General features: G+C 28.6%; 2 protein-coding genes across 2 annotated transcripts; one reads left to right on the forward strand and one right to left on the reverse strand.

Annotated features, from left to right (window-relative positions):
• Nucleotides 1-1,653: 1,653 nt before the first annotated feature.
• LOC107443154 (18S rRNA (guanine-N(7))-methyltransferase) lies at nt 1,654-15,105 on the reverse strand (the record flags this gene model as incomplete). Its single annotated transcript, XM_016056927.4, is given in 11 exon segments — nt 1,654-1,763; nt 3,525-3,608; nt 5,758-5,856; nt 6,084-6,169; nt 6,644-6,694; nt 8,525-8,621; nt 10,591-10,687; nt 10,835-10,917; nt 11,002-11,097; nt 13,909-13,946; nt 15,047-15,105. Coding segments are annotated over 11 exon segments (828 nt in total). The 3' UTR covers nt 1,654-1,708.
• Nucleotides 15,106-15,535: 430 nt separating this feature from the next.
• LOC107443155 (uncharacterized) lies at nt 15,536-16,135 on the forward strand. The gene has a single exon (XM_016056928.4). The coding sequence runs from the start codon at nt 15,536-15,538 to the stop codon at nt 16,133-16,135; it is 600 nt and encodes a 199-aa protein (XP_015912414.1).
• The last annotated feature ends 7,785 nt before the right edge of the window (nt 16,136-23,920 follow it).

Here is a 23,920-nt window from a genome sequence, read left to right on the forward strand (position 1 = left end):
TTCAGCTTACCCCCCCCCCCCCAAAAAAAAAGACTGATGAATGATTGCAATAAAAATGTCTGGAAAAAAAAACTTGTCAATATTAAATGAGTTAGACTATTTTCTCAAATTTTTGTTAAAGCTTTTTGTAACAATTTATTTAGATTTTCATGTTTTTTTTCTATCAATTACTATACTTATCAATATGTTTCCTTATTTAGCAATTTTAATACTAGGTATTAATAGTCACAGTGGGTTAACATTACATCATGTATTAAAAAGTTTAATTAGCTGCAAGTATAGTTATTAAATAAATAGCTTTATTTTCCTTTTCAGTATAGTTATTGCACCAATTTAAGAAAAAAAATTACTTAATCTTTGCTATTTATATCAGTTAATTAAGTCCCGTTAAAAATTATAATGTTATGGTATTGGATAGGAACAAGTCTTCATATAGAGCCATTTTATTTTATTGGGAAATACGAATATGCATTCAATGAAAAACTACAACTATTTAATGAACATATCTGACATTCATTGTTATTTGTAATGTGTAACCCTGGAATCTGAAATGTCTTATTGGAACAGCCTAAACTTGTGTTTTTCGCTAACTCACATTAAACAATATTATTTATTCTTATTTATTTTTTAAGTAACAAAAAGCCAATTATTCAAACTTAATTTGTTCTTTATTAGTTACGATTGTATTTTTCAATTTTTATGCTTTGTTTGATGTTGTTGTTGTTGATTTACGTCGCACTAGAGCTGCACAATGGGCTATTGGCGACGGTCTGGGAAACATCCCTGAGGATGATCCGAAGACATGCCATCACAATTTTGATCCTCTGCAGAGGGGATGGCACCCCCGCTTCGGTAGCCCAACGACCTGCGTGCGAAGTCGAGCACTTTACGGTAGCACAGTTAAACGATATGCTTTGTTTGAATACTGAGACAAAAACATCAATAAAATTTAACTGTTAGTTCTGTAAGCTAATTAATATAAAAATGGATTGCTTCTTCTCAAATGAAAAAATAAGTGTCAGTGAAACAGTCTGTATTTTGTTGAAATATGCTGTGGTCGATTAAAGATTGGTTTTAATTTCATTATTAAGTCTTCTGTTTTTCTAAAATCTGTTTGGTAGATTGTAGCATTGAATGATTACATTTTAGTTGGTTCTCCAATAATTTACTTCGATCTGGCTCACATATTTTTATGGTATACTACTTAAAATGACTAATTTTAAAATAGTGAAGCAACTGAAATTAGCATTTTGTCACATAAATCAAAAACAAATAAATTTAGTTTCACACAGCAAATGATTTTTTAAAATCTGGGTATTGCATAAATATAAGACCATGGGGAATTATCAGAGTTAGAAGTTCGAAAAATTCATTTTTTTAAAGGCTCAGGAAAGTTGGTATGTGATACATGTAAGTAGCACTAATTTATAACTAGTTATGAACGAGAATTTTTGTGATATAATGGATGAAGAAGTCATGTCACATGTCAAAAACCTAACAACTCTGGTTTGTTGGATGTTTAAACTAACTTGAGCACACATCACCATGAGTTTTAAAGTTATGTTTGTCAATCAATAATAGATTAAATTTCTGAAGTGTAAATTCAATAAAACTTAGTTGTGACATTAAAATAAACAGTAAATACGAGTGTGCTTCTTGCTAGTTCAAATTTATTACATATATACATTCAATTATGAAGCCATTTATATTAAAATCTACCGGATCTCTTTCTTCCAGTATATTTGGTGTCTGCACGAACTTCCCTGAAAAGAGAAAAATACTTTTAATACTTCTGAATATTTTAACTCAATGATTAATTACAGTCAAGTCATTGAAGTTTTATTCTTCCAAATACCAGTAGGCAAGGTAAGAAAACTTGTAAGACTTCGATCTTTTCGGCTCTGATTGGTCAACTGTCCAGGAGTGAACAGTGTCCATGCTTGGTTTTGGCACATCGGTTCAGTGGAACCTCAGAGACTGTTGTCCGAAGTCCTCAGTTTTCCGGGGAGATACCTAATTTAACGTTTTGATTTCTTCAAAATTGCTTAATGTAAATATAGAAATTTTCTTATTATTTGACAAGTCTATTTTGTGTTAATTTGATGAAATGTAGTTTTTGTTTTGTTTTATTCTTATAATCACTCAAGTTAGATGTTTGCATTACTTTGTTCAGTATTCTCTTGAAATACAATCTTACCCGAAACTAAACAGTCTACTTCAGCCATCTTGTTTTTTTGGTGTACAGTGCATTTTCAATTTACTCACCTTCCTCCAGGCCTACATTTGACATGTAGGCCTGGAAATCACAGCTAATTCATCAACTGTGTGATGTTAAATAAGTTATAAATTATCTATCAACCAGATATTAGTTTTTTAGTTAATTATTAACAAAATTGAAGACACCAAGTCATTTTATATATGTGTACATTTTTTTTTGTTTTTGTGCTCAAAATGAAATGAAAAAAATGGGTGAGTAACTTATCCTAAGTTTTTTTATTTATTATAGCCTTTGAATTGGGATTTTATTAAAATATAATGTTATAATTATGAATTGTCATTTGCCAGTCAAGATGATTCTCTTTCCATAAACTCTTTAATTGACCACAAATCTCTGGTTTTTGGGCTTTGTGGCACCTTGAATATGTCACTACCACTAAATTTTTTTTTTTTTTACCTTATGTTTAGCCATTTAAAATTTATTGTTCCCTTTTGGGGAAGAATAAAATCTTAACTGCACATTTTGTTATTTCACCTTTTCAGGTATCATTTTTCTTTCATTTGAATTCTTTTTGGTCAATTTTTTAAATCTCTTTGATACACAAGACAAACTTTAAAAATCACTATAGCTATATTAAATGGAGAAAATTGTGATTTTTCATAAAGCAATTTTGAAAAAAAAATCAAATTAAGTTAAATTAGGTCTCCCCCCATAAAATCGGGACATAGCCACACACATGCAAGCATGAACACCATTTGCTCAAAGTAAATTGGGTAGTTGACCAATCAGTGACATGAATCACAAAGAAGGATAAACAATATTCACATGAGAAATATAAAGAAATTGACCTTGGCCGAACAAAGATATAATTCGAAAAAAAGTAGCATTTCGGGGAAAGAAAAATTAGAATAAAATTAAAATGAGCAAATGAATAAATGAGCAAAACACTTAAATGTCAAGAAAATTAGCTAAACATTAAATACTATCAGTGACATCACTTAGTTTTTTTCCCCATCAGATTTTAATATTTATATATAGTTCGATTTCTAACGTGCAACATTGTGAATATAGTAGTCTCATTCTTTGCAAAATGAGAAAAGTGGTGTGGAAAGGGAAATTTCACGCATCTGACACCGACCTCTAAATTATAGGATTTATGATATGTGCGGCTCACATTTCACTCATATCCACAAGAATATCAAAAGCTTTGTATCTTCCATATATTTTTAGAATGGTCTAAGTATTTAAAAACAAAAAAGCACATTTTTTAGCTTTTTTTAAAAAAAATTTATAATACAATACATACTTTCCTTGTCGTCTCCGTCTTTCTTTCTTTTGCAGAATCCACTCTTTAGAGCTTTTCACTGATTTGTGTTTATTAAATTTCATTCTGAAAATTGAATTCATAAATAACCAAAAATTAAAATTTATTGCATTTTTTTCTTAATTATAATCAATATGTTTCATAAATACTAGAAGGTGCAAAAAGTTTTCTTTGTAGTCAAAATAATCTAATTTTTTAAAAAGAAATATGATTTATATTGACATTTACATGCAAAACTGTCAACTTAAACTTTTTCACTTTATTTAATCAAAGTAATTGAATTTTTGTCATTGGAAAATTGCTTTTTTTATTTTTTTAAGTTAGAGTCAAAACCAGGGATGTGATTGACAAAAACACAAAAAAGAGGAAGTTTATAACTGTAGCATTAAACGTGCAAAAGAAAAAATGATATGAATTCAATAGCCAATCTGATAATGATTACATTATTATCTATTCAAATAAATATAAATAAATGGTAATTATGTTCTTAAATAAAATCTTGATTAAAATAATTTTTTTTTAATAATTTAGATAACTTTGAGTAATTATGCACAAGCAGGATTTTATGTATCACATCATTTTAAAAAACATTTCTTTATTGGTTAAAGGACCTTTATGGACTTTCTCATCAGTTCTTTGTTTTTTCGATGGTCTTTTATTAACATGACTGATCTGTAGACTGCGTTTTGCAGACTTTTGATCATCAGTGTTGATAGGACAAGAAAGTTCATTTCTCACACAATTTTTAGAGGCCTTAGATTAAGAATCGCGATGTTGGATTTCAAAATCACGTGAATAAGAATCGCGATGCTTGATTTTAAAATCGCGTGAAAAAGAATCGCGATGCCGGATTTTAAAATCGCGTGAATAAGGCGATATCGGATTTTAAAATCGCGATGTTGGATTTTAAGATTGCGTGAATAAGAATCGCGATGTTCGATTTTAAAATAGGGTGAATAAGAATCGCGATGTTGGATTTTAAGAGTGCGTGAATAAGAATCGCGATGTTCGATTTTAAAATAGGGTGAATAAGAATCGCGATGTTGGATTTTAAAATCGCTTGAATAAGAATCGCGATGTTGGATTTTAAAATCGCTTGAATAAGAATCGCGATGTTGGATTTTAAAATCGCTTGAATAAGAATCGCGATGTTGGATTTTAAAATCGCTTGAATAAGAATCGCGATGTTGGATTTTAAAATCGCTTGAATAAGAATCGCGATGTTGGATTTTAAAATCGCTTGAATAAGAATCGCGATGTTGGATTTTAAAATCGCTTGAATAAGAATCGCGATGTTTGATTTTAAAATCGCGTGAAAAAGAATCGCGATGCCGGATTTTAAAATTGCGTGAATAAGGCGATATCGGATTTTAAAATCGCGATGTTGGATTTTAAGATTGCGTGAATAAGAATCGCGATGTTCGATTTTAAAATAGGGTTAGGGTGAATTAGAATCGCGATGTTGGATTTTAAAATAGCTTTAATAAGAATCCCGATATTGAATTTTAAAAGCACGAAAATACAAATCGCGGTATTGAATTTTTAAATCGCGTAAATAAGATTCACGATGCATAATTTTTTAGAGTCCGTGAATACTTATCGCAACGAGTAATGAATGTTTAAACCGCATATAAATTCGAATATCGATGTTTGATATTACAACCGCGTGATAATGATAACGAATCGCAATATTGAAATTTAAAAATATATATGAATACGAATCGCGACATTGGATTTTAAACTAGCGGGAATACAAATCGCGATATTGGGTTTTAAAAACGCTTAAATACAAATCGGGATATTAAATTTTTAAATTGCGTGAATGTGAATTGATTTTCAACCAAAGAAAAAAAATTTCAACAAAATATCATTTACTGCATAAAAAATTTTTCCGCGCGGAAACTTATGAAAAAAGAGCGGAAGATATGGAAAAATCTGAAAAAAGCGGAAATCAGCGGATCCGCGGAAGAATCACATCCCTGCAAAACAAAGAAATTAATTTACATTTATTCTATTCTTTAATTAGCAAATTATAAGTTGGCTTTTGCAACCAATTAACAAATGATTGTATATATTTTTTAAGATAAGTTACTGAGAGAAAATTTTCTTTTGGAATAGATCTTTCTTGGCATTAGTTACTCAAAGAAAAATCACACATAAATTTTGTTTAAAAAATCAAACTTGAAAAGGGATAACAGAAAACTATATACATTACCTAGTTTTTTCATATTTAATATGATTTTGTGGAGCCTCTTCAGTTCCTAAAGCAGCTGGCAGTTTTTGAGGCCCACCAGTCAATAGGACAAGGAAATACCTACAAATGGAATTATTAAAATAGATTAATAGAGTAGGTTAAGAAAAAAGGCAGCTTTTTAAATAAAAATTATTTCTGCTTAGAAAATTACAAGTTCATCTCACAATTGGATCTGAACTTAATGCTTTCAGTCTTAAATAAAATTAAAATACAAATAATAATAACATGCAAAATTAGCATTCAACTGAGTTATTTCAAATCATTTTATATGATTCTAGTTCACTTACTTTTTAGCCTTGGTACTGTTAGGAAAATCTACAACTAGCCCTCCACCAAAACCAGATTTCATAGCTTGCTGTGTTACTAGTTCAATCTAAGAAAAATGATACATTTAAAGTTAATCACTAAATAATCCAAAAAATATAAATTAGAGATGCATCAATTGGTAATTTAGATTAGATTAAATAAAAAAATTATTAAAATACTAATTATTGAGACAAGAATTTAAGTAGCATGTTATGAGAAAATGTAACTGAGCACATAAAATCAATCAAAATAGTGCATGAACTTTCATTTTAAAAGGCAGCAAATAATAAGTTTTCTATTTTTAAGTTCTTTAAACATTTTCTTTTAATTTAATATTGTTAAAAAAAAAGGTTAACAAAAAATTAAAACCTTTTGTAAACATGTTCACAAAAGTATTAAAAACATATTTGATAACTAACTACTAAAAATTGTTGTTTTCTTTTGTAAATTCGGCTAAATAAAAAATATTATTTTTTGCTTAAAAAAATTATTAAATTATCATTTTTTTCAGGTAATTAAATAACAAGATTAAGACTAATACCTGTTCACTATTTTCTGGATAGAATTGAAAGACTGCTCGAGCTCCTCTACTCTGTAAAAGAAAAGAAAATAGATTTTAGAATTAATTCTCAAAGACATTGAGTAAATAAATCAGACTGTACACACATTAGTATAGTAGACCAATAGACAAAAATGTCAGCCTCTTATGATATTTTGAGTTAGTACAATTTTTTCATTAAAAAAATTATGTTTCCATGGATAATGGTAATATTAATATACCAGAATTTTTATAAGGAAGCATTTTTAACCCTTTCAGCACTGCTGTGTCACATGATAATATTTTTTAGAATTATTCCTTTTAGTAAAGTACAATGCACAAAAAAATAAATAAATGGACCATTCCGAATAACTTTTGATCTCATGATCGAATCTTCACATTCTAGGACTCAATCTTAATGGTTTTAGGGGGTGATTTCAAATATGCTACTTAAATTAAGCAGCGATATTTTAAGTTACGAAATCATACACAAAAACATACTTTCTCTGAATATTATAAACTATATTGCTTCTTTAATGGATTCAGAATATTGACCCGCAAAATATAGAGGGTAGCAAGCAAGCTGGGAAATGTGGACCTCATAGTTTGGCCAGAAGAGCTATCTGATGCTTGGACCACTTAATATTAATTTTACTTTTTGCGTATTTTGCCATATCTTGAGAACGTTTTAAACCAGTTGAAAATTTTTCGCACATAATTATAAATAAAGGTAATTTCAACTTGATTTCATAACTTAAGATATTGCCTGCATTAATTAATTAGCATATTTATGGTCCATCTCAAGATCATGTCCTAGAACGCGAGGATCCAATCATTAGATCAAAAGTTATTTGTGGTGATCTTTTCCATCTTTTTTCCTTTGCACTTGTTTTCATAGCCTGTTCCAGAAACTGGAGCTTTTGCACCAAACTGTAGTCAAACAAAACATACAGTCACATTTTTCTCCTAACCTTTTTGATTCTTCAATTGAGAAGTGAAAAAACCCTAGCCATTTTCTACAATTAGAGCATTTTCTTGTCATAATAAAATTTACAAATTAAAACAAAACAATCAACAAATAGAAAAATGTACTATTTTGTATAGTACAAATATGAACACGATTTAAGCAAATCAATTTTGTATTTGATACACCACAACAGAGTACTTTTATTTCACACATAATTTACATGTAGATTATTTATATCCGGTTTTGACAAAATGGTTTAAACCATCGATTCTCACATCACTGTCGCATTCTCTTATTACCTAATCTCCCTTCCAATACCTTGACATAGAGTGTAATTGTCATTTCAAGTTCAGAATTAAAATCAAACTCATCATCTAAAGATTCAACATATTCTTGAGCCTGGTATTTTTGATGCATGGTACACTTCTGAGATAAAATGAACTTCTAATTTGTGAAAGTAAATTTTATATTTGAATCAGCATTTCACGAGTATTAATGATTAAATTTTCCATATGAAATTATTTTTTTTCGGCATTGTGTTCAAAGAAAATTTTTAAAAAAAGTCAACATTTTCATAATCAATTCTGAATACTTTATACACATTTTCCATTCTCATAAAAATTAATAAAAGATAATCATAGTCTAAATTTAGTGACACATTAATACAAAATTTAAATTAATCAATGAAGGAGAAACAGAAAAAAAGAAAGTAGTTTTTCCCACAGCAGGAGCTTTGGCACCTAATAAACGAAATTTTGGCCCTTAAGCAATTTTCTGACCAGTTTGTTTCTGATCATTCACATACCCTCTACCAAGATAAATATTTTGAGCATAAATCCATTTAAATATAAATAAAATTTATATGAACTCTAATATGATATTAATCCACGAACAAAACTAAAAGAAAATAAACATACCAAACATGCATATAATGAAGTAAAGAAGGCTTGGAGACGCTTTGCAGGTTTATGTGTTCGTTTATCAGCATTACATAACCACTGAAGAGCAGAGATACTAAATGCAGAACACATTTGTTAGAGAGAAATTATACGTTATATAATAGCACAAAATGACAGCAAATATAAATAGGATGTTAACTCTTGATGAATTTAAGAATTTGGAAACAATGCACACTAGTATATTATTACACAGAAATGACATTGAAAGAATGTAAAATAAACCCTCATAAATAGAAATATTTTGTTAGGGTCCCTTTTTAGAAAAAAAACTCATCAATTAATTATTTTGCAGGTCTACCCAACTGGGTTGACGATAAATTCTCACCCTAATTATGATGGTAAATTCAATACAATAACTATAATTCAATTAAAATTACAGATTTAAATTTGCTGCAATATTATCAGCTTGTGAAAATTGCTAAACTAACTTACCGTTAAACTTAACCGTAGACATTAACTACAATTTTGATAGTTATAACACAACATCATATGAATTTAAAATTTTCATACAAACATAAAATAAATATTTTATGCTTGTATAAAAATGAAATAAAAAATTTGAGCTGATTACGATAAATTAAATAGTATTGAGCAATGCACTTATATTTATTATCTCAAGCAAGCTAAGTAATAAGTAAAAAGTTTATTTCAATAGGAATTTATTCATTAATTTTCTTCATTTCAAAGAATTTTCTAAAATCGAGAAAATTTTTGTTCTCGCCAACCACTTTTGTCACACGTTGAAAATGGAATAAAATATGGCAGTCCTATTAAATCCAAAGTATTAGCCACTTTTTAACACAAAACATTCATATTATAAACTTGAAAAGAAAAAAAAAGGCAGAGATATTTCAAATATTGTTTTCCAGACAAGTGCCTTGTTACCACTCTGCTGCAAGTTTCATAAAAATGCAGTAATATCACACAACACTATTATTTAACGATGCTAAATATGCATGTTAGAAAAAGGTAAAACAATTAACTCATAAAATAATGCTAATTTTAAATCATTGTTTCAGCAGATGAACAGCAATAATAGATTTATTTTCAAAATTGAGTACATTAGCATAATAAATCTTTTCACATGCAACATATCTTTTCACCACTTTTTTCACAAAGCAGTGAAGTCAACATTTTCGAGTCCTATTCAAAACAGAACGTCTAAACTATAAATTATAATTTCGCACCTTCTTCTTAAGACTGGTTTTTGAAGATTCAGCAGTCGCATGAAACGATGCTTTTTTGGGGAATAATGTGCTATTTTCATAACTAATGTGAGTTTGCAACAGCAATTTATGAGTGATCGATCAAATTTAGCTTATCTTTAGCCATTGCCTTCCATGTTTATTCTGAAAATGGCATAAAACGTCAATATGGAAAAAAGTCACACTTTTGAGAAAATGAAAAGCGATTTTGGTCTAATTTTTTAACATTTAAAACTTATCCAATGTTGCATTAGCTGGGCTCATATAAATTTGCAAAATAACGAGAATAAAATTGTTAAGCCGTTCTAAAACCTAGATAATTCTCTATAGCAAGATGGCACATATGGTTTAAAATTATAGTGTAAGGCACTTAAACTGCAGCTTTTTCATTTTTCTTGGCAATGAGCTAGGAAAAACCAAGTTAAGACTCTGTGCATCACTTCAAAATTGATTTGAGCATTCTTAATCTATTCGTACAATGTAGATTTAAAAAATTTGAAAAAAAAAACATCTGTGCAATTTAGACTGAAAAAAAATATCTGGCCAATGTAGATTATGCAACCGGGCAATTTTTGTTACTTTAAAAAAATGTAAGCATAGTAAAATCTCTCAAATTTACACCTAGCAATCACACTTAAACTTAAAATAAACATGGATGAAGATTTCGCACACGTACACTGAACTTTAACTTAATCTCCGCAAACACAAGTACAATCGAAACATCACATTGGCAATCCTCATTGACAATGTTGACAAGAAAAAAATTCTCCCAAAACAGGAGTATAACAAATCCCTTCCTGGAGATAAAAACAAAATTACCTGATAGCTCCATCGAATGTTCCAGCCCTAAAGCATAAACCTTGTCCCATATCTCCTAAAATAACATCACCCTCAACCTCTCGTTCTTTAGCAACGTCTAAAATACAAAAAGCAAGTTATTATTTTGCTCTGCAAACATTAAATTACAGTTACAATACTTTTAACCAATTGAATAGAAATAGAAAGCTTGCATGAATTATAAAACAGAAATTAATATTACAGTACAAAAATACTAAATGATTACCAAGCATGGCTTTACTGATATCTACTCCAGCCCAATAATGACCTTGATCATCTAACGCTTCACCACTTAAGCCAGAACCACAGCTAAAAAGTAAAATATTTTCTGAAAATTTTTGCTTAACATTAGGTATCAAGAAATTAAAGGTTAGTGCATTATGTTTAGCTCACCCAATGTCTAAAATAAAACAAGGCTGATCATCTGGTAATGCAAGTAGTTCTATAGCTCGTTCAGACATCTGCATTTGAATCTCAATCATACGAGAGCTGCAAATAATAATAACACCTTACACATTTATTCAATTAATATCATTACTAAAAACAGGTTCATGATAAATTAAAAATGAAAGTCTGTAGAATCCTTCTAAAATGCACTGATTGCCTTGATTAACTTTCTAAAAGCACTAATTGCTTTGATAAACTAGGTGCAGTATCCAGAAAAGCATATCAAAGCAATTTTAGGTAAAAAATTTGAGCAGATAGCACTACTTTAATTTACAAAATGGATAAGCTTCCTACTTAAGACGATCATATTTAGCAATGTTTGAAGAACATCCAACTTTTGAACAATAATGTAAAATTAAAAATCACATATTTATTTATCGCTGCAGAAAATCCACACATAATAAAAATGCTCATTCAAATGAACCAGTTTTGTCTTTTTGGACAATAAATAAATATTCATTTTTGAAATTAATTATAAAATTTATACCAAAATAAAAGCAGTTCATGTGGTTGCAAGGTCTAATCTCCATGGATAGCCACCAACCATCATGAAATCAAAAGATTTGATTGTTGTAATAAAGAATATTGGATTTTAAAAACTATAAGGAAATCAAAAGCATTAATTGGCAAAAAAAGTAAATACTCCAATGCACGATTCGAATTTCCCATATCATTTGAAATATATTGGGATAAATCCCTATGGGACTATGTGAAAATCACTAACTGCCGCAAATACAATCGGAACACTACATGGATTTACAATACTATCAGCATAAATTGAATGCTACAAAGTGTGAGTATTTGCCAAAGGGATAACTTCAAATGGGAAGGAATTATTTTTTTTTAATAAATAAGCAGAGTTTAATTTTTATTAACCTCTTGACATACGAAGATGTCTAGGAGACGTCATTTGTTTCTTATGTCAAAACAATAACTGGCGTGTCTCAGACGTCTTCAACACAGAAATGCCACCTTGCTCCTGACAGCAAATAAATATTTTAAAGTGATACTTTATCAATTATGATTCTTCGTTTAGTAAATTCAATTTAGTAGATTTTTATCCACCACTATTTCAAAATAATAATTCACCACTTTATAGTAACGTCATGCTATACCTTTTAAAAAGTAAGCAAAAATAGTAAAATGTTTACAAAATTTAGTTTGTAGCTATTTACCGTCTTTTTAACTATTTTGGAGTGAAATAAATAGTATTTCTAGACACACTACTTTTGTGTTTAATGATATGTCAAGGAGTTAAACAGATTTGAAAAAAGTAAATGCAAAATATTAGTAGTCTACAGAAAGTTACAGAACCATAGGTTCGGTTATTTATGCATGAGACAATGTTTTCACTACAGCGCGAGAATCTCGAATATTTTTTTCTTTTCTCGCATTAAAAAATTATTACCGCGAGAAATTCGCGTATTCTATAAATCAATTTCAAAATTCGCGAATTTCTCACATTTTCGGAAAATGCTTAGAATTACGCCATTTAGAATAAAATCGGTTTCACTTCTCTTCCTGGATCTTTCATTATTTTCAACATCTGCCCCGTTATCTAGCTTCCCTATTTACCAGTATTGTTCAAAACCTTTTCGAACAACAGAACACAACTACAGAACCCCTTTCAGAACACATTTCTCTGCAACCACGTGTTTACCGTAGGTTAGGTTTCTTCATGTCAGACGTTCAAATTTTTTATGTGCTAATGTAAGATGGACAAAAACCTTGTAAAGGCAAAATCTTCTAAGATGATGCACCAAAAATATTCAGTGCTGTAAAAAAAGAAGACGTTAAAAATGTATTGTAATTAAAGAAAAAAAAATTTTTCAAGAGTTTTCGTGTTTCTTTAGTTTTCAGAAATCTCACCCTGTTTTTGAGAAAGGGTGAGAAATTCTCACCCATTTTTTTTCTGTGATGTAAACACTGCATGAGAGTTTCTCAAAATATATAATTTTGATTCATGGAACCTTTAAACTTAATTATATACAGAGTGATTTTCAAAAAAAAAAAAAAAAATTAAAAAAAATAGCTTCTTTCTAGAATTTATAAACAAACATATGTCAAAACTGTTCAAAAAAGTAACAAATAATAAACCTTGTGCAGGAAAAAAAAATTTAATTTTTAACACTTTTATAAGTCTATCTTCATGATGCATTTTTGCAATTAAAAAATATTAATTTTTATAATTAAATTCTCCTTTCCAAACATATCATGGAAGTATATCATTGTCAAAAGGTCAAAATAAAATATTTGAATTAATTAGACTTTTCATTTTCTGCATCTCATAAAAAAAAAATTAATATGATCTAAATTTAAAATATGTTTTTACTAGTTTATTTTCTTATTTAATTTAATTTAAAAAACAATAAAATAAAATCATGTTCAACAACTTTAAAAAGATTTCTTCTAGACAGCAACAACAAATACAGCTGTAGTAATTTTGACAAAATACAAAAATTACATCTCAGGGTCTATAATTCTATCAAATAAATTATAAGTTTAAAAAATGTACAAACTTTTTTAATTATTTATTAAGATTTCAGAATCTATAAGAATAAAAAATTTAAGCATGTAAATAAAGTTTAAGAAAAGATATTTTGTGAGAATTAGTAATTTGACAGTATTCACCACAAGATTTTCCAAAAAAAAAATGAAAGTTTTACTCTTAAGGTTACATAAAAAAAATTTTACTATTTTTTATTTATTTATTTTTAAGCTGTTTCAGTCTATGAAAAAAGTAGTAAAATTCAGATAATAAACTAAATTCATAAAAATAAATGCAAATATAACATTAGAAAACTTAGAACTGATTTTGATTTTTTTTTATTTACAATGTTAAAATGTACTTACTTTGAAGTATACTTTTTTGCCTCCGCTTCTGAATAAAACTGTAAAAAATATAATAATTAACAAATGATATAATAATAAAAAGGATATAAATTTTTAAAAATGGCCAAAAAAGATATTTAAATCTGCAACTTTGTCACTATATTACATGTTACATGAACTTTGCTACTATGAATTAATTTGCAACTAATACGTAAAATAACCACTACTTGGTATTTATACTGAATTGGTATTTATACTTTTAAGAATTAACTTTATTCCATGTTTTTGTTTCGTTTTTTATCTTTCTGCTTCAGATGATTGACAAAGCTTCACCTTCATTTCGGATCTGAGAACTAAGTCCGAGACACGCATCTTAATTAGCCAACTAAAGCATTCCAACAACAATGGGATAATAAAATCAACAGCATGACAGTGGTAATGGGGTCAGCATTGTGCACAGGCCACCTTTACTTCCCAGAAAAGATGGCACTCATCTGTATGAAGCTGGGTTGGCTTCAAGCCACCAATGGGGATCAAACTCCAGTTCACAATGACAGTTGAGTGCATCAACCACTGAATCACCCCTTAATTACTTAGATCATATATTTATTAAATCATTTATATGTATTTAGGACATTTTCACTATTTACATGTCAAAGTAACCTACAATTTAATAAAATTGAGCAATAAAGTCTCCAGAACATCTCAGTTGATCTTTAATTTTAGCAAGTTTAAAGCACATATGCAATTGGTTTACAAGAATTTTGCCCGATTCTTTTTAGAATTTGAAAGAAAAATTTCAAATGATAATGCTTCATATGACAGTGCGAGATGAAGTAAATATTTGTTAATAATGCATGTGAAAAATTAAACCCAGTTTTATGAGCTAGTATTCATCAAGTGTCAAGTATCATGTCTGGGTAATAAAATTGAGATAAAAACTAGGTTATGACTTCATACAGATGAAATTGGTAAAACACTTTTTAAACACCTAAATTTTGATCATTTAAGGAATTTTGCAATAAGTTCAGCCAAGAAACTGATAACAACGAAATAAAGCACTAGTCAAACTATCATTTCAAATAAACTAATAGAAGAAATCAAAACAAATTTTATCAAATAATACAATAAATTTTAATGCATAATATCTAAAACTTACTATTTCAGGAGGGGCCACATGCTCCGGCCTGTGAGTTGACATGATTGTTTACAATTGAGGAAACTGGAAACTAAAGCCAAGGCTGAACTAGATCACAAAACTAATAAAAAAAATATGATTTCTGATCGTGGAAGAAGGGATTTACCTTAACATTCATCTGTGATTTACCAAAAACTGATTAAATTCATATAACTTAGTGAAGAGAGATTTTACAACGTTCCAAATACAGTTTAAAATCTATAAAAAGATATTTTCTGCACTTAAGAGCTCAAAAACTACAACTTTTTTTCCTCCAGGAGCGATAATCGGTTTAATCCGTTGATTCAAATCAAATAGTTGATACGGTTTTTCCAATTTCAAGGATAAAACCAAATACTTTTTATATATATGAACGCGATTCGGGTCAATCAGGAAAGATGTGATATAACGAACTCAATCATTTCGTCATCCATTGGAATCAAAACATAAACAAGTTTTACCTTCGTTAAAATGTCGGTGAAATTTAGTTTGCTGTGTAAAACAAATTTTTTGCTCAATCGTTCCATTTTAAATATTTCAAAACCTATAGCCATTGGATTTGCTGATGATAAAAGTTCCAATGATAAGACTGATTTATATGATACCCTGGGCTTAAAATCGTCTGCAACAAATGCCGAAATTAAAAAAGCGTATTATGATCTAACTAAGAAATATCATCCTGACCGGAACGAAGGGAATACAGATGCCTCTACAAAGTTTAGAGAAGTCGCAGAAGCCTATGAAGTTTTAGGAAATTATGGAATGAGAAAACGATACGATAAAGGCCTTCCATTATCATTAGTTAAGAAACAAACTGCTCGTTCAGCTATTGTAGAAAAAGAGTTGAAATATCAAAAATTTTATGATAGTCGGGGAGCACAACAAAAGTTTGAATGGCAGACTAATGAAAAAGAAGATGAAAAACCTTCTAAAAAAGAAGTGATTTTTAAAAGTCGTCAAAAAATGTGCGAAGACGAATTAGCAAAATCAAGTAAAATGCAAGGTCTTGTTGCAGTTTTTATTTGCTTTATTGTGTTTTTAACTCAGGTTGTCTATAGGAGGAAGCAATAATTGGGTTTATTGTTCTTTAGGTTGTTATTTATTGTAAAAACGTTAATATGGATAGAGCATTCAGTGGTATATTTGAGGATCATAATTTGTGTCAAATGTACCATAGTATTTAAATTTACCTCACATAAAATAAAAATATATTATTCATTTTCAGAAATATTATAAATTATTTTTATCAATCATTGAAATATTCTATGCAAGACGTTTAAAAATTGAATTTGTTCATTATCATTTTTCTTGATCATTCTAAATTTAGATATTTTCCTTAAAATCATAGTAATAAAATATTTGCCTCATTAATTTGTGTATAAATTTTTATTTAATAAAGGTGCATTTCTTTTTTTAATGATGGATAATAATGAATCAAACATTGGACCAAATTTATTATTATCTGCAACTTAGATCTATTTTTTAACAACCTATTAGTCAGCCAAGAAGTAGTGGATGAAAATAGAATTCACAAATTTTTTGTTCAAATGCAGGTCAATAATTAAAAGTAGCATATAGATAAGTTAGTTTTCACACATCTTCGCTTAACACACTTAATAAGGTCAAGGTGTAAAAAGGGGTCATGACCTGTGCAAAAAGAAGCCATTGTAATATTTTTAACATTTTCAATCAGAATTGCTTGAAAAGGACAGTGGTGTAGTTTTAGTCACAAAACATCTCGAATTGATGCTAAAGCTTGATTGATCAAGATAGGTAAAAGCTCTATATAATGATTTATTTTACTTTACGCATGCTTTTTTTATTCTTAAATAACGATTTTATAGAAGCATCATATGTTCTACATCCGTGCAGGAAATAAATTTGTTTCACTTCACTTGTATAACCAATTTAGTAGTTTTGCTTGTTTAGTAGTTATTATGGCAAAAACTGAAATCTGCTAAACCCTAAATTTTGCTGGTTAAAACCCATCTCTTATTAAATTGGCTTGGTGAAAGTCTGATGTAAGATTTACTATGTTTCCGTTTTAACTTTTTATCATGTGTTTTTATTAAAACCTGGGAGTTGCAAATTGCTCTGGTAAATTCTAGGTTTTGCTAGTAAAACTGAGGATTTTCTAGTCTTTGAGCGCTGACTATAACATATATATAAAAGTTATTGTTTTTTCTTTCTAACTCAGGTATAATATATATATCTGCCAGGAAGAAATAATCAACCTTAGATAAAATGAAAACCTTTCTGCAAACACAAAATCTCAAAACATTTTCTACAAGCAATTTATAAACTCTTACAACTGATTTTAACCCTTTCGTTGCAACTAAATTTTGACGAAAGTCGTTCGAAAACCGCTGATTTTTTTTAAAAAGTGTTTAATTTTTATAAAATTCTATATTGATTATCATACATACCTGCTATATATTTCTTTAAATTTAGCAGTTTTTAGAAGGTATAAAACTAATTATTGACTTAACTTATGCTTGTACCTGTATCTAAAATTTAAGTCGCTTAGAAACATTTCAATTCAAACGTTGAATAAATAATTTTTTCATGATCAGTAATACTGAAAATTTTTCCATGAACGACGTTCATATATATTTATGCAGATCTAGAGTTAACCTCTTTTAAACATATATTATAGCTACGCCACTGGACAAGTTTTTAACTTTGTAAATAATTTTTTACCCAAATTATTATTTCAGTTTACCATAGTGATGTGTAAAGAGGAGACCCCAGGCATGTAATCAAAGTGAGCATTGAATTGATGCTTAAGTACACTAAATCTGGTCATAGATCACTAGTTTTTTTGTAAGGGAGGGGAAACATATAAACATGGTATAACTTTCTAAGATGATCTAAAATTTAAAAAAATTTCAATGGATAGTAGATAATAGTAGTTACAATCCTTCAGCAAAATACTTTCCCAGTAATGATCTGCTTTTTTTTCTGTATTGACAATTTCTGTATTTTAGTAGCTATGGTTACGTTTATTAATGACTTCTTCATATGAAAATATTGTTTAAAATTGTTAATTAGCTGGATAAAGTACTGCAGAATATTACATAAGCATTCATCTAAATTTAGGGAAATGTATTTTCTCTGAATAAACATACCATTTATTCAAGAGATTCTAATTTCTGACGTCCAAAATGTAGGAGATAGCCGCAATCTGGAAAATATAGCCCTAATAGTTTAGTCCTAATAGTTCACTCTAAAGTTTAGACTCCTTAATATTAATTTTACTTTTTGCCATGTCTCGAGAAAATTACTTTTTGCCGTATCTCGAGAAAATTCAAATCGAATTGAAAATTTTTTCCATACAATTATAAAATTCATTTATTCAAAGATAATTCTAGGCGAAAAGTAACTTTTAATAAATCTTTATTATTTTATTTATATTAGTCAAAAAATTTTGAATTGTTAGGTATGCAATTTTTTACATCATTTTAAAGAAGATAATTTTACATGACAAAATACAACATTTGAATGAAAGGTCCTGAGAAATTGATTTCTTAAAATACGACTTTCTTAAAATTTGATTACTCAGAAACTATTCGCTCAAATTTTGTATTTTGCCAAGTAAAATTATATTTTTTAAAAGGATGTAAAAAATTATGTACTTTACAATTCAAAAATTTTTTGACTAATATTAAATGAAATAATAAAAAATGGTAAATATTTATTAATTTTTTTTTTGCGGAGAATAATTATTTTTGGATTAATGAATTTTATAATTGTGTACTAGTGGCAAAATTTAAAATTTTTGTTGAAAAATCTAACTAATGTCTATGTTATTGTGATCTTTTTCTTTTACTTTTCAAATAGAGCATAAAATGTATTTTTCTAAATACAGAGTGCTTTTATAATAATATTCTGTTGTCAGAATTGTGTTACAGATAGGGGCAATATTCATGAAAAAAGTTTTGGTTGGGGATTTTTTAAGTCAAATTATTATATCTTCATTGAATAACCCTACGCAATCACGTAAAATAACAAACAAAGAGGAAAAATATCAAAAATGAAATAGAGTGAGATAACACGATTGTATCACAGCGGTTGTACTGAAACTAAATTGCTATACCAGAAAAACTTGTAAACGCATCGGAAAAAAAAAGTGAAAAATGGGGCAAAAGATTTTAATTCGATGTAAAATAATTGAAAACAGAATGAAAAAAAAAATAGAAAACAAGATAATAATTTGGAAAGTAAATTGAAAAAAATCGAACACGCTTTGTTTCCTTACTAACATAAGGAAACAAAGTAAAATAAAAAAACGTTAATAAAATCTAGTAATATCAACGAATTCAGAAAAATAGAAGAAAAAATAAGAAATAAATCAAAAACCCGATGAAAAAAATTTGAATAATGTAGATATAGCGAATAACGCTTCATGATAAATCAATGATAAAACAGAACGAACGAAATCATCGCTTGTAATTTAAAAGCCGGCATTATCGAGTGCATGGTGCGAGCAGTGCACTTGAATGAAAATGTGCCAACGAACTGCGGGAAAATACCCGAATTATTAAATTTATTCTGTTTTATATCCAAAGAAAAAAAAAATTCATTAAAGCCACTTTACCTCGTTCCAGTAATAAATGAGCGTTCACTTCTAGTATCGCACAAAACAAAACTTAGGATAAATTAATGTCTTACTTTACAAGAGTGAGCTTACCTATTAATTTAGAAAAGCACACAGCCATTTTACGAACGTCACGTAAAAATTCTTTTAAAGTTAATTGAGACTTACCTATAATATTCAGTTACTCTACTTAGATTTCTTTCATAAATGACAGGCGTGTGCTTACTGGAGTTCTTAGAAGTTTTTTTTCTGATTCTAGAGAAGAAAAACAAATAAAAATTAAACTCTATTTATAATGTACAATCGAAAGATGTGGTTGCTTCCATATATTAATACTTATTAATTTTCCTATCTTTAAGAACAATAGCTTGTTCCTTAAGCATTGCGTAATATTCTTTAGTCAAACAAGATATATTTGAAAATTTGTTGCAATTGTTTTAAAAAATACGTTGAAATGATCCATTGCGATCTATTATAGTAGTCGTGAAACTGTTCAGCACCTTAGTTTTCATTCGTAACCTTAATAAAAGGAAATTAGAAGATATAATTTTCATTGTCTTAATTGTTAAATATATCCTTAGAAATTAAAGTGATATTAAATTGTATTCTCATGTGGCAGAGCTACCAACATAGTTTAAGCCAAAGAAAAAAGAAAAGATCTTGTAGTTAAAAATAGAACTTAAAAGAAACATTTATATTTAAAACCATTTACATTAAGGCACTATAAAAAATCATTTAGTCAAGTCTTTTTTTTTATTTATTAAAATATAAGTTACAGATTTATTAGTAGCATGGCTTACGAGGGCTCCCCCCTCAAAGAAAAGCATTTTAAAATTTGAGTATTCTTTATATAATGATAGTAAAATCTTTTTGAACCCGTTATAAGGCAATTTTTAAGTACTGTTACGTTAAAATATTTTTGGTGTTGAGATTGATTTGAAAAATTAGTGAATTTAGCTTAATACCTAATATTAATTTAATATTTATAACCAGTTTTTTTTTTTTTTTTTTTTTTTTTTTTTTTTTTTTTTTTTTTTNTTTTTTTTTTTTTGTAGGAAGGTGGATAAGCTGTTGAACTTTACCTGTTGTATTAAAAAATTGACTGCAAACTTTAATGTGTGCTTATAAATAACAGAACTTATATGTTTCTAACTGAAAAAAAATGATGAAATGAAAAACACATGACGCATATGAGACAATTCATTGCCAGTCTTCTTGACCCCACGCAAACCGTTACTGTTACCTACATTTATATAAACAAAGCTCTTGTTTTTCTTTTATTCCTCTTGTATTTTCTGAAGTCACTAGCAGATGGGCAACAAATCAGCAGGGGGTCGACAAAATAATGGAAACACTTCTATACTAATAAATATTTTCATATTTCTCAAGAAATACTCAAAGAATCATTTTATAACTTGAGAAGTGTTTAGATCACGAGATTTCTCATACTTATCAATGGAGAGTAAAGCTCTCCATTGATAAGTATGAGAGGTTTGAGGGACCAACAATAAATTACAAATGTAAAATAGTGTTTTTGAACACCCTATGCCAAAAAAATGGGGCAATGAATTTATAATTTGTAGGAATTATTTTCGTTATTTCATGCAATTATAGGGCAAAACTTCCTAAGCCTAGCTCAAATAATTATGGAAAGATGGACAATTTTATTAAAAAAAAAACTACTTTTATTTTGTTTTACGCTTTTTTGCTATAACTTTAAAAGTATTTAATAAAATTAAACAAAATTTTTAAAGCTATTTAAAACTAGTTACAAAATTGTTGCAATAAAATTTGCGAAAAATTCGTTTTAAATTTCGCAAGATATAAGGAATTAAAGTAGTTCCTTTAGATTGCGTATGTGTAGGAAAAATGTGAAATTTTTTCTCAATTTTGCAACAAAAAAATCGTATATTGCATAAAAAAAAAGGCCAATTTGAATGTCTTAAAAAATTTAAAAAGTTAAGCAGTTTTTGTTTAAAAGAAATGACACGGGCATTGTTGAGGATCATTCCCATAAAAGTATTTTTCCTTCTGTCTGTTTTCTTTCCTTATACCGTCGTATTTCGATGTATGAAAATTAATAATAAGTGTAGGGGAAGTCTAGCTGGGGTAAGCTGGGAAAACGAAAATACTGAATCAAAATTCAGAAAATCGAGGTACGGGATGACCTCATTTTCTTCTACAAATTGAACAGGACGTTCATTCACTTTCTGAAAAAAAAAATTTGAGCCAGCTAGGAACCGTTAGTTCGGCCACGAGTTGGGCGTCATTTTTGTAGGGGAAGTCTTGGTTTATTTGTATTTCTACCAATTCATATAAATAATGAAAGACTAGAAATTATCTAACTCTAAATATTTATTGAAAAGGACAAAACACATAAAAATAAAACAAGGATAAAAAAATACAAGAATTTGGAAGAGGGGGTTTTGGGCTCGAATTAAACGTCCGTACTTAACGGCGGTTCCTGGCAGACTGTCTTAGTTCACCGCCAGAGGCGCTGTAGTGGGGGAAAGAGGAGAGTTCGTTACATAAGGCATTATTTGTTATTTAAGTTTGTCTTATGATATTTTGTATAAATATTTGTAGAAAACCGCTTATCATTTTGAGTTTCTTTTAAAAAGTGCAAAAACTACTTAGAAAATTGGTTAAAAATTTTTAATATATTCAAATCGGACTTTTTTATTACTTGCCGAATACGATTCTTAACAAAATTAATTTTAAAAAAAATTTCAAATTTTTTCCGCTCATGCGCTGTATAAAAGAACTTTAATTACTCATATCTTTCGCAATTTTGAACAAATTTTAAAGCAATGATTTTCAAAGTAATTTTAAATTTCTCAAAAATTTTTTTTTAATTTTATTGAATATTTCAAAAGTTATTTAAAATACTTTTAAAGTTATATGACATAGCGAAAAAAAAACGTAAGATAAAAAAAAATTAGTTTATAATAAAAATTCCCATATCCCATAAATATTTAAGCTAGTCTTACGAAATTTTGTGCAAATATTGCACATAATAACCGAAATAGTTGCTACAAGATACATATTTATTGCTAAATATTTTAATAGTATAAGGTGTTCAAAAACACTATTTCCGTTTGTAATTTATTATCGGTTCCTCAAACCTCTAAAGCTTTAAAACTTCATTAACAAGTATTAAATTTCTGAAGTTATGAAATGATTATTTAAATATTTCTTGAGAAATATGAAGAAATGTATAAGTAGAGAAGTGTTTCCATTATTTTTATTTTGTCCACCCCTGTATATCTACCGTTCATTTACCTTTTCGGTTTACTACAGAAGTGAAAGTCAACATTCAATGGTCACTGTAAATAAGATTGCTCTCAGTACGAGGGTGAGAGTGCTGAGATGAACGAGATTTCTAAGCGAGAGATTTATTACACATAAATAAAGTTTTTCTCCAGAATGCAGACGATCATGTGCTTTTAGATCAGGGGCTTCCAACTTACATGAGGCCAGGGGCCGCAATTAAAAACACCAGTCAAATAGCGGGCAGCAACCTTATCAAAATTTTATATAGGACTCTTTAATGTTTGAAGGAACATTAAATATTGCTGGCAGATTGCACAAGTTTCACAAAAGAAAAGTATTGAATTACAAATTAAAATAAGAAGTAGATTTTTACCTGAGAAAATTTTTTTTGCATCTTTGGTATATGTTAAATTTCACAGAAACGAAGAAATAAGTTTTTTTTAATAAAAGAAAAGTAATTTTAAACCCATATAGATTTTTTTACGAAAATTGTCCGCAAAAAAACGACAACTAATATATTTTAATTTGCGGGTCACATAAAAAGGCTTTGCGGGCCGGATGTGGCCCGCGGCCAGCCAGTTGGTATCCACTGTTTTAGATGAACATTCTGTTTGAAGGTTTCTCCAGGGCCGGATTTAAGCTTGGCGGGGCCCTAAGCTACTGAAAATGATGGGGCCCTTTTTAAGTTCAATTCTATTTCTATACACCTGAAGTAGACTGTCGTATTTTTTATTGCTGAATATTAACATTATATTATTAAAAATTTGATAATATTGCTTGATTGTTAAATATATTGATTGTGATGGGACTATAATGTAGAGCCTTTCTATTATTACACATATTTTTTGAACGAGGAAAAAAACAGAAACTCATTTTAAGAACATCAGAAGCACAGAGTAAAGATTTGGCATGTTAGAAGAACCATTATATGTTTAACAGAGTTTTTTTTTCTTGAAATTCTGAATCTATGTTATTTGGAATTTTAA

Source organism: Parasteatoda tepidariorum, chromosome 2, assembly GCF_043381705.1.
Source record: "Parasteatoda tepidariorum isolate YZ-2023 chromosome 2, CAS_Ptep_4.0, whole genome shotgun sequence".
Lineage (NCBI taxonomy): Eukaryota > Metazoa > Arthropoda > Arachnida > Araneae > Theridiidae > Parasteatoda > Parasteatoda tepidariorum.

Excerpts from the sequence above, each read along its gene's own strand:
- LOC107443155 (XM_016056928.4), top strand. The coding sequence starts at position 15,536 with ATGTCGGTGAAATTTAGTTTGCTGTGTAAAACAAATTTTTTGCTCAAT.